Genomic DNA, 12,758 nt, shown 5'->3' with positions numbered 1-12,758 from the left:
ATATTTTTAATGCCTAATTAAAATATTTCGCATAAAATATGATTTCAGAAAATATGTCGCAACGGTGGCTAATTTTTATATTTATTTGTAGCATATAAAGGGTTAACTCGTACATATTCAAGAAATTATATTATGATATTTAAAAATATATAAAATTATATTTTTATCATGAGGTACGAAACCATTGTTTTCACAAGGCCCGGGTTCGCTTTTGGCGGCCCTGGTGCTAATTTCGTTAATTTTTAGATCAAAAACTTGCGCTTCTTTTTTTCAGATTCGCATCATGTTTGATAATTCTATGCTAAAAGCGATTAATTTAATATGACTATATCATCAACATATAGACACATTTGTGTTGTATTATAATTAATACAGCCCCTGGTATTAAGTTTGCGGGTTGATATTGAATTACTTAATAATAATTAAATTATAAATATATCTGCTATTATAGATATTAATCAATCATATTTTAAAAAATAGCTTGCGATATAGATTTATATTTTTTATTACATAAAAGAGTCTAATGTTTATCAAATTTTAAAAGGTAGCACTAACGAATTTCAAGGGTAGTAAATAAAGGGACGAAAAATCTCGACGTTGAGCGCAACGAATTGTGACGAAGATGTGCAAGAGACGCCAAGATTTTTTATATCAAGATTAAACTAAGAATTACGTAGTTTAACAACCCTTCATAATGCAATTTAGATGGAAAATTTGAGAGGTGAGCTTAGGAAGGGAAGATTTGGAGAGGTGTGCGTAAAGCGGCGGAGTACTGCGCGGGATCAATTATTATAAAATAAAAATATTCTTAACTTAATTTAATTATATGTACGAACATAAATATGTATATGAAACTGATTGCATTTTTAATAAAAAATGTTTTTGCAAACTTATTATTTAAAAAGTTTTTAAAAATCACTATAATATGTAAGACTATTGATTTTTTTTATATGTGTATTGAATTAAAATATTATCTTTTATAAAATGCTGCTATTACTGATTGAGCCGTCGCAGGTTTCTAATATGTGTGAATAGTAGGGCTGCCGAATGGTAATTTAGGGTTACGCTCGGCTTGCGCATTATTCTCGATCGAAGGTACCGTGACAATCGAGATAGGCGTGTTTGATATTTTTTCCCTTAACATCGATTGATAGTTGATCGGACGAGACAAGGACTAAATCATAAAAATATATTTTTATTCTAAATAAAGATACTATGTATCAATCTCATAAATCTAGTACTATCTACATACTTTTGTCTATTGTATATTATTGATTTAAATCATAATCAACGCTATAATTCAATAAAATTTATTTTTAACTTTCAATTCGTAGAATTGTCGTTTTAAGTGGCAGTACTATTACGACAGTACCTATCTATCGTATCAGCGTAGCTCGGCTAGCGATTTCGTAGTCACGGCAGCGGTTTCAATCGCACAATCGATCCACGCCGGATCTTTTGTGATTTCGGATAAGTTTCAGATTACGGGAGAGAGAAAGAGAGACAGATAAAAATGGAGTCGGTCCCGGGGTGTCCGCCTGTCCTTCGCCGTGAAGTGTACAGATAGTCCGGCGATGACTGGGCGCTTTCCGCACAAAATACGTACCTTTCATACCGACCAGGGGCTATTGTGTGCATTTTCACATCCACACACCATTAGCCATACATTGTTGGTACCTCTTTTTCAACACCTCACCATTTCTCACACTTCGTTAGTTACAGTAAACATTAAATTAGATTTTTTTAATGCACAAATGACGCGCGACCCTCGCACGTCGATTGTATGATCGCTCTTGTGCCGCTAGATGTTTTCTGGATGTAACACGCATAACGTTACTTTATACTGCGATGTATATTGGTATTGTGTGTACAAATATTGTATAGAGCTTAATTGTTATGACTTTATACGTTAGACGTACTCAATATATCATTTATTAGAAAGAGAGTCAAACAATTTGAGTTACTTAAAAAGTGATGCGTGTATTCAGATCAGTGGCGGAACTTTATCATAAAAAACAAAACCTGCTCTCCATATAGTTTATACATTGACAATATAGTGTGAAGTTTAACTCTAATATTTTTAATTAATTGAATCTATTTTATATTTTCAGGAAAAAAAATATATTAACTCTCAGCGGGATTTGCATTGACTATTTATTTATTGAACTATTTTTTAATTAAAAATTACCCACTTTTTGGTAAGGATTTTTATTAAAATATATCATAGTCAGCAAAGAGAGTGGTGATATTATTTCTATAAGTCATGAATATTGTAAATCAATAGAAAAAGACTTTAAATTGCACTTTGAATTTGCAAAACACCAACAGATATAAGATTATTTATTGTTGTAGTATTGAATTTATTCTACGTAGCAGTAGCTTCTCAATTTTTTTTTAATAATATGCAACAGTAAGATTTCATTGTTTTTGAATAAGGAAAATTTATTTCTGACAGACTCTTCAGAAAAATAATAAAAATGTCAATTCAAAATAGCGCATTTTTTCTTGAATTCAAAATACGTTTTTGTACGATTTTTTTATTTTTACCAACAGACTAATCCAAGGGTTTCCAAACTGGGAACACAAGCTAATTTAAAAAGGGGCGCAAAAAAATTAACTTTCAATTTATTCTTATTATTTAATAAGGAATAGGTAATATTTTAATTGAGTAATAGAGATAATTTACTAAAAATAAAGATACTAATCTTAATTCAAAATATTGGGAATAGAGCAAGAGAAATAGAAACCCAAAAGTAAGAAAATACGATTCATCCTATGCATCATTAGGATTCATATGAATTATGATAAATGGCTTGGAAAAACCGATATTTCTGGATTGAACAAATTTTGGCTGGATGCAGTATGAAATGTGAATTAAAACGCGAAATTGCATCTATGCATTTAAAAAAAAAATAAGATTCTAATAAGCATATACAAATATAGTTTATTTCATAGTTTCTTAACCGGTGGTCCGCGAAGATTTTTATGATCGAATTTTATGCTTTATTTTATGGATTTTTAAATTATATTTCTTGTTACTGACTAAATTAATATACTTAAATATGGTTATATCAGCATACTGTGTTGCAAAATTAGTTGTTTTGAAAAAAAAAAAAATTATATACATATTTATTATTTTATTTTAATGTTGATGGTCCGCAAAACATTTTTTAATTTTTTTGGTGGTCCGTGGATGTAGAAAGGTTAAGAAACTATGGTTTATTTCATATCAAATGCTTTGCTAACCTCGTACTCAATTTACTACAGAATCGCAAAGTGTAAAAAATACATACAATAAAAGAAAAGAGCTTTTAATTTAGTTGAAGTAATGTTCCACGAATTATATGCAAAACTGCTGATAATACGGTTGGAAGAAGAATTGATGGTGTATCTTAAGATCTTTGCGATCAGTTAGTTTTTCTATAAAATTATACGAGGCAATATATTTAAATAAAGATGCTTATTTAAATGCATGTGGTTGATATGTTTCTTATAAAAATATTTAAGGAGATAGAAGATGTATTATGTCAGATGAAATTTTTTATATAATTGAATACATAGTAGATGTCAATATATAAGCATTAGTTAAAAATAAAGAACCCAAAGTGATCTGGACGCACTGAATGCTTCATGTGTTAAAAAATATGAGCAAGAAATAAAACAACAGTTTTAAAAGCTGCGTTGTATGGAAAGTTGTGTAGAGATATGATACCTAATTACACCTCATTTCTATGCTATTGTGAAGTGCGTTAGTGATTCAGAGAGCTTTCGAACTCAAGAAGGAAATTGCGATTCTCCTTAAATAATAAATTTATTTTTAAATTCTCCTATTTAGTTTTATTTAAAAAAAATAAGGTGATTGAAATAAATCAATGTGAAGCTCTTAAGTACATATACTGATTCAAAAAGCAAAGTAAAAGCATTCATTAAAAAATTAGAGCTATGTAAAACCCAAATTACAAAAAAAATTATTCGTCATGTTTCCTCTTTAAAATGATTTGAATCCTAGAAATGATATTGAATTGAACAAAATTACTTTTAAAAAACATTTGCAAGGTTTGATAATGCAATTTTCACATTACTTTATTGATCTTGATTTTACAAAGTTCGCATTGTGCACAGAATCTATTTGTAGTTGAACAACATGATGCATTTGGATTGAAAACTTTAAAAAACGAGCAACTGATTAAGTTATATTTTATTGAATCAAAATTAGAGACTTAAAATCTAGCTTAATTTTGATTAAAGCAAAATAAATCGTGTTTTAGAGACTTTATCGTGAAACAATGCTATTTCCATTCGTAACATATTATTTATGCAAAACAATTTTTTCTTGCATTATCTGCTATTAAATCAAAATTTAAACCCCGTCTTGTTTTAAAAAAATATCCAGAGTAGAACCTTTATCGATAACAGCATTATTTATGCTGATAGTCTTTTAAATCAGGGAGACGCCAAGATTATTTTTTTACTTATGGGGCGAAGTAATGTTACTAGTTTGGAAGCCAATAATATTTTAGGACTAAACTTAATAAGTTTAGACCTAAATTTTATAGGCTTTAAATCTTTAAAATATATATTTAAAGCCTATAAAATATACGTATAGATGTAAAAAATCTGACAGTGCTTCAGGACGTATTCTCTATGGACTAAATATGTTGCTGACCACTTTAACCATTTTTGTTTAATGTATGCGTAATGTATGTGTATTATAGTGTTTTTAATAAATTGTTACATTACATTATAATTTACCTGCGCAGGTGCAGTTAAAGCTGCCGACATTGCATTCTGCTGAGCAGCCGCAGCAGCAGCGGCCATTGAAGCAGCACTCAAAGAACCATATGCAGCTGGCCCGTAATAAGACGACATACTTTGGCTCATTTGTGACGCTGCCATTCCTGAAACAATGTTAAAAATCCATATGAGTAATTACAAAAATAAGACATTGATTCATGTAAAATTTCCAGTATAAGTCGATTCCTGTAATAAGGCTATTGTGATTATCATCAAAGCTTAAAAAAATACTTTAAAAAAATACAACAATCGACCTTATAATGAACAATAAATGTCTACAATCAATAAATATGGCTAGTCTATACACTAACCATCAGGTATACAGAACAGTTTTGGAGTCGTGTAGCGATATATTCCTTCCCATAGTTGGTGCATGGACTGCAAACTACCATTTTCTGCAATTTATTTTTATTGAAATACAAGTTTTAGAGTGCCCAGTTATTAACATAATAAATATAAATAAAAAATAAAATTAACGTACAAATAAATTAGACAGATTGATTGAAAGAGCAAAATAGAGACGGGGCGGCACTTATACTGATTTTATATAATAAACGACACTAGCTTTTATATATATTATTTATCATCTACCTAATCATATATATGATTGTTCAAATTGGAAAAACGTTTCAGGGTTACCAATAATAAAACGCCTTAAATTAATAAGCTAAAAGCTATTGTAGATTGCAAGCTAAAACTAGATAGTTCTACACGTTTTTTAAAATCATTTCTTTTCTAAAAAATATGAAAAAAATCCCCGTGGAAACCCAGAAGCGGTCCCCGAACGTCGTGCACCTCTCGAGGCGCATTGTCCCGCTTAGCACAATGGTGCTAGAGCTGACGGTATTAAATCGAACCGACAGTTCCGTTCCGCCGACACAAAAGACACGTTATTTGTGAATGTAAATGACATTTATTTATCTTGAATGGGATCCCATTGCACTCATAATAACCGGAGGGTACGTTATTTTGTTTATGGCGCGCAGACGCCGCTGCGGTGGAAGGTGAGATAGCGCCCTCAAGACGAATAACACCCCTTTTGTCGAATCGGATCGAAATTAAAAGAAAATATTTTCACTAACCCAAATGGGGATTGGCTGGGCAAGATAATGGGTGCAGGTGATATAAGTCGATCTGGATGCCAAAGTCAATGCGGTGGAAAGCAAAATAAAAAGTGAGTCTATGCAACGTATTACAATGCTTAACAATGAGATTGTCATGGGGGAATATTGAATAGACGAAATAAGATAATTAAATATGTACAAAATATATTGAAGTGAATAATTAGATGTGTCCATAACCATGTTTGTTAGAATTCGAACAGGCTGTTTAATAAGTGTAAAACCAACTACATTAAAACAACTTTTTTTTTTAATGATTTGCCATGAAGATCATTGAATAATGTTTAATACAATATTAAAAATATAAAGTACTAAGTTGCGAGCTAATAGAAATTTTATAGTTTACCAGGAAAAAATACTGCTACTAGTAAATCGGATATTGTAATAATTTACGAAGTAATAATTAGATAAAATGAGGTAGCAATACAAAAATACATTAAACAATAGTTTTTATTCAATTTAAGTTTAATTTTGCTGTTACTGATTAATGATATTAGTGTTAGGCGAACTTTTGATGGTTGTATTATAATATTTCTTAAATCTCGAAACATATTATTTAAATAATATATTATAACAGCAATTTTAAAGCTTGAAAATAAAAATACAGTCATTAACTTGTCACGAAATATGTGATTTACAATTTTATAAATAAATAATATCGCAACCTTAAAAGATAAATATTAAAGCTAAAAGATTAATTGATCTGTAATATTCTAAAACACATTATATTTAATTATCTCAAAATATGTTTTTTAAGTTCGCCCTTAATCTTCTCAACCATTTCCTAATATTTTTCAGTATGAAAATTGTAAATATTCTTTATTCATTGTATTAAAAATATACTGATATTATTTACTATTTTATGGTTAGTGTTTTACATATTATTTGTGTCGCTTTATTTTATATAAGCGAAGGTTGTAGTATTTCTGGTTTTTTATGTGTATTTATATTCATTTATTTTTATTGTAATAATTTGTTTCTTCCTTTAACTCTTTGTACTCAAGAGTGATTTTGTACTGAGTAGTCTACTCAGGAATAAATGGAAATGGACATTTTATATTAATGGTTGAAATTTTGTAGTTCTCTCCAAATCATCGAAAGAAGAGTACCAAGTAAGAGACAATTAATGACAACACACTAATAAATTTGGGTGACCACTTATTTTTGGCACAAAAAAATATGTAAAACTTATGTTGCGGTATATAATATGTTAAATAAAACTATTTGTACTTAAGGTAAGCAATTTATAGATACGATTTAAAAATTAGATTTAAAAACAATGAGCATCTAAAATTAGTATATGTTACAATGAATGTGTATTTACAAGTGAAGTTATATTTTTACTGGCATTTCAGTGAAATCATATTCAAATACATTTTCACCAGTAGATATATATTTCTATATATTTGATAGGTGCTAGTGAATTTATATGCCACTCTAAAATGTCTATATTTACTATTTTAATATGTTATTACATTTAAATAGCACATTTTGAGAAACGTCGCCTAATTGGCGGAATGTAACGTTTCATACGGATGCTAATAAATAAATTTCAGTTCACACTGTATTTATTTTTATTGGAGAAAATCAAATAAATTATTGCGTCAATTTACATTTACAGCCTCCCGCTGTTATAAAGCGACCCATACACGCCGTTTCAATTGCATCCTTATATATGTATATAGTCGCCGTAAACAAAAATGTTTACATGATAATTAATGAAATGCGTATTAATCAATTAGGAATATTGAACAACCGACATTTTTCACTCAACACAAAATTATTGTTTGGGAACCATTGACGGCGACTGCGGTTATGCATAAATCTCGTTTAATATGTATAAAATATATACACTGTCGGATTATTGTCCCTTGGTTTGGTCTCACACCTACGATCTTCCTTAATCGGTATACAACATTCTTAGCAGGACGAACAAGTGGTTGCTATGTAACATTTTACGACACGGATTGGCACCTATTGTTCATTCGGTCACGTGACGGTGCTGTAACGTTGTTTCAAGAGTCTTTGTTGGTTAAACGGTCGTTATAATGAGCATTTTATTCACCGCAATAAATCGTACATACTGTCGGACGATATGGCAATTATGGTCGTAATGAAAAATCACAATATTAAGTCATATAAACAGTTTATTGTGTGTTAATATGACACAATGGCGGCTTTGAGAATCAAACTGGACATTGAAACAACTCTTGTGGTTTCATTGTCCTCTCGGTAAAGACGGAGCCCTCTGAAGATGGCGATTGTCAAAGATCAATGACTATTATTCATACAATGAGCATATTTTTTTTAGAAAGTTACATTCTTATGCTAATGTCAGCTTGAGATTAAAATCAACAACATCGCCGACGGCGGAAGATTAAAGAATCAATGAACGATTGCCGACATTTTTTTTATTAAATATCAGTTAAAATAATTTGGAAATCTAACACAATTTGTAATTATGTGTTAAGTGATCCTTGAACATATAATGAACAATGCTTAGGCAAGTCTAATTATTCTAGCGGAGAAATGTTATTCTATGTCATGAACCTGTAGATATGTTTTTTTAAATTAAATCTAATTCTACCGAAAAATGTGATTTATTGTAAAGGTTTATATATATAGCATTTTCTTTAATCAAAAATGATCGAATGTCTAAATGTAGTTTTGGACTGAGCTGCAAGTTTTCATGTCAAAAATCACATAAATTATAATATATATTTATAATACATATATACTCATTTTAATTGTTATAAATTAAAAAAAATACAAGCCAATTTGCAAATGTCTTAAAGCTACGTTAATATTAGTAAAAATGTTTTTAATTTGAGGCTTTAATAATATTAAAAGAAATATATTACATACACACATTTTCAGCAGCTAGCGAATGCCTTTGGCACAAGTTGTCTAGATTGCTTCATAAACTTAATGAGGGGATTATACTAGTAATCTAACCATTTAAAATTCAATAAAAACCTAATAGATCATGTGCAAATAAACAAGTAATCTAGCTTACATCTGCCCTAACCTAACAGGCAATATACTTGAGATTGACGAGAGCTTTAAATCAAATTGTGATGTTCACTTTATATTAATACGATTTGGTCGTGACTTTGAAAATAAATATTATTATTATGTTTGTAAAAATAAGCAAATATTTTTTCAATGAAACTATCAATACTATCTTAGTGACATCATTCAAAGGTTTTTGCTTATATTATAATTTAATTTATTGTATAGTATTTTAGCAAATCCCTATCGCTACCTTTTACTATGATTAGTTATTTTGAATATGTGCTTAACAGTAAATGTACTAGAAAATTATTTCTAATTTGCTTTTCGGCGCAAGGAATATATATTACTGAATTGAAAAATAATTTAAGATAATGCTAGTATTTGATTATAGGATGATAGTAAATATCTTGAAAAAATATTTCGTTAACCTTAATCAAATATTTTATAATATAAACTGGTTATATATTATGACTGCGTTTTTTTTATATTATTATATACTTTTTTGTAAGTTTTTGTTCTAGCCCAGAAGCTGCCTATCTCGTTTCGGTCCCATTGTGGTCTCGTCACTCTCAACAGCTGACCGTTTAATCTTGTCCGCGTTTCGATCGTAATGGCGGGTCTTTAACAATTTCTTGAAGACGTTCCTAATTGACGTTTCGAAAATGAATGATGAAAAAGTTACATTTTCGAGTGCCTCAGAGGTCAGTGTTTTCTCATTTTTTTTTGTTCATTGACGAGACGCCACGAAGTGAATTTATCTAACCAGCGGCGCTCAAAGTATTTTATGAACGATTTTGTGTGGTTTCAGAACCGCATTGCACATACTGATATTTCCATATTTGACAAGCAAGCGGATAAATTACATAGTAAATTGACTCACGCACAAGTATAGGAAATCGCGGTGTGGTACCGTCTCTCCCTTTGTGTAAGCGTAATATATGGCCACTTGCCACGATAAATATGTTGACAGAAAATTCATAATAATTACGACTGTCGTTTTTCACGGGTCAGATTTGTGCTGGCGTGTATGTGTTTGTACAATATATAAGCTGAGGTCCATAAATGGGACCCGCGATCTTCGGAAACGCGTTTTATCATCGGCGCATAATGGCGAACGTTAAATCATTTTAACGTGTCGGCATAATGGAGAAAGACTGAAATTGGACATAAATTATGCAATAATTCAAAGAGATTAAATCATAAAAGCACAAGTGTTGTTACTTTTTTATAAATAAAAAAACGATAACAATCGTGGACAATTTATAGAAAGGAATTCCATTATAGAAACGTCTTGTATTTCAAATCAAATTATATTTTTACCTCAAAGAAACTCGAATATTAAAAGACCTGAAACTCAATCGCAATAAAATAAAATATTCTTATTAAATAGCCACTGATATAAAATGTGGTTTTTATTCACTCTTATGATGTAATTGAACCATCAACAAAAGCATTTAAGAGAGTAGCTGATGCATCAATGTATAAACTCAAATATTTTTCGTAATATAAGCGTCAAACCGAAAAACATTATAATATTTATTTAAACGTTTTTTAGTAATTTACTTCTAATTTATACACATATCAGCGCTTTCAATATAATTTGATTATTAACTTTATAATATATATGTATGTATAAAATTATATATACATTTACTGAATTAAAAACAAGTTTAAAATATATTTTTTTAATAATTTAAAAGCCTATTGTTTAATTTAAATTACTTATGAAAAATTATTTTTTTTAACGAATATGCTAATACGATTTTATAATATATGAATATTGACTGTTTTTCTTTAGAGTAATATATAAAACATCGGCAACCATAAAAGTGGATGAATTACTTTATTTTATTAAAACTAAGTAATAGATGGCTATAAATAAAAGTCGTCAGATTAATGATTCAACTCATTAATTAAATTAAATTATTTCAAACCAAATGGAAGGTTGCTCAAATTATAATTTTACTAAAACCAGGAAAAGAACTAAACAATATGGCTTCCTACAGAAAGATAAGTATCTTACCAGTTTTGTCAAAAATATTATTAAAAATAATCAAATCTAGATTTATTTATTAATAATTGCTGTTTTGAAGTGATAATTCTATATAATATACATATGGCTTAATAGTAGCAATTTAAAAAAATACTAAAATAAATAAAAACTCTTATTTTATTTATTTGTATGTAAATACATGCAAATATAACCCTAGAAAATGTAGTTAAAGAGCATTTTTAATTTAAATATCATGTTAATCTAATATTAAAAAATAACTTTTAGCTCATCCTATAATTCTGTTCAGAAAATAAAGAAATACATTTTGCTTGTGGGAGTGTTGGATTAAGGGGAAATAATAGTTGTTTTATTAGTATGTAGGCTCACAATGGACATAAAAAATTGGTGGCGAACGCTTGCAGCGCAGCACGCCAAGGGATTTGCATTAATTGCACATAAAATATCCTGTAAAAGCCGCCCCGAACACGAAAAGGGACCCCCATCTTATGGCCGCTTCTGGCGTTTGGGTCAGGGGTGCTGAACTTCGAGTTTGGTTATACCGGAGGTTGTCTTACTCTATTGTTGTGATTTATTGGATTGGGCATAGGGAAAATGTAGGTATTGTGTGTGGAAAATAGGGAACCAAAGAAGTCAAATACATTTAAAAGGATTTTGTCGTTATGTAAAAATCTATATAGAATACAAAACTCGATAAAATCAATTTGGTGTCTAAGGATAATATGACAGTTGAAGCACGTTAAGCACACTTGAATGACAAGATTATAAAAAGTAATAGTTATTTACTATTTAGTTTAATTATTAAATTTCCCTAATTAAAATATATTACCAATACACTATTTTTCTGAAAAATTAAGATCCAATGAAAATATGTAGAAGATTCATTGAATGTATATTTGGGTGTTGATGTAACAACATTTACTAGGGTTTTAATTATCACTTCTGCTCTTTAAAAAAAATATCAGGTATTTATCAATAATTATTCTATAACGAAAGCGGCAAAGGAGGACGTCGATGATTTAATTTTTCACGGCTAAACATCGATTATGAAAAAAGCCAGTCTTGTAGGACATTCGTAGTTGGAATATTCCTATGGTTCATTGGCCGCAATGACTATATTCAATAGTTCTGACGGCAGACTAATACGTGGGAATGTTAAAGGTCTTATTTATTACACATTGCAGAGGTGATTTTTGCAAGTGAATGTAACTAGCAAGTCTTGCTTATGCCGTAGCAATACTTTTTATTTCATTTATATTTGAACTATGTATATCTTTCCAAAAACCATCATTAGTAAAATGATTTTTTTCGAGAAATGAAAAATTTTTATTTACCATTTTCTCTAGAATATCTCGAGAAGAAACACAATGTCAGTCTTTACCAAAGGCCTGTTGTATGTATTATTTTGTGAGCTATGCATTTGCTGTACAAGATGGTGAATCCTCCTCAATACTACTCCACAGCAGAAACAACTTCTTCGTTGAGTCTATGCGGATGAGTATGCATGGTGCAAAAACGATCCATGGTTATTAGAATTACTTGCTCGGATGGGCGTTTATGAACTAAACCACGTGAATTGAACCACGATTTTCGAAATTAATTTGCAAAATTTTCAAGCGTTGTTCTGACCTACATCTATTCATGGTGACATGGCAAACCAAACTGAGTACAAATTAACTGCCAGAAAAAGTGTTGGCAATTCGAAAAAAAAACATCTAAAAAAAACACCCTTTGTATGCAATCTTATCTCAGTAAAAGTAACTATTTTGTACTTTTCAGATTGCATTCACTCAAAACAGCTTCCATTTTTTTTGCGT

General features: G+C 29.7%; 1 protein-coding gene across 7 annotated transcripts in view; it reads right to left on the bottom strand.

The window, feature by feature from the left end:
* LOC148228513 (uncharacterized) overlaps positions 1-12,758 on the bottom strand; it is a 51,874-nt gene that overhangs the window by 11,781 nt on the left and 27,335 nt on the right. For 3 of the 7 annotated variants that reach the window (XM_088199913.1, XM_088199919.1, XM_088199917.1), the window contains 2 exons: positions 5,106-5,189; positions 4,741-4,898 (listed from right to left, as the gene is read on the bottom strand). In XM_088199913.1, coding sequence (XP_088056039.1) covers positions 4,741-4,898; positions 5,106-5,189 — 242 coding nt within the window. The remainder of the gene's footprint in view (positions 1-4,740; positions 4,899-5,105; positions 5,190-12,758) is intronic. The other 4 variants (XM_088199915.1, XM_088199920.1, XM_088199914.1 and 1 more) reach the window with 3 other exon arrangements.

The sequence above is a fragment of the Plectrocnemia conspersa genome, unplaced genomic scaffold, assembly GCF_051122295.1.
Source record: "Plectrocnemia conspersa isolate PC_06_02 unplaced genomic scaffold, ASM5112229v1 ptg000012l, whole genome shotgun sequence".
Lineage (NCBI taxonomy): Eukaryota > Metazoa > Arthropoda > Insecta > Trichoptera > Polycentropodidae > Plectrocnemia > Plectrocnemia conspersa.
This window is presented reverse-complemented; position numbering and strand designations above follow the sequence as displayed.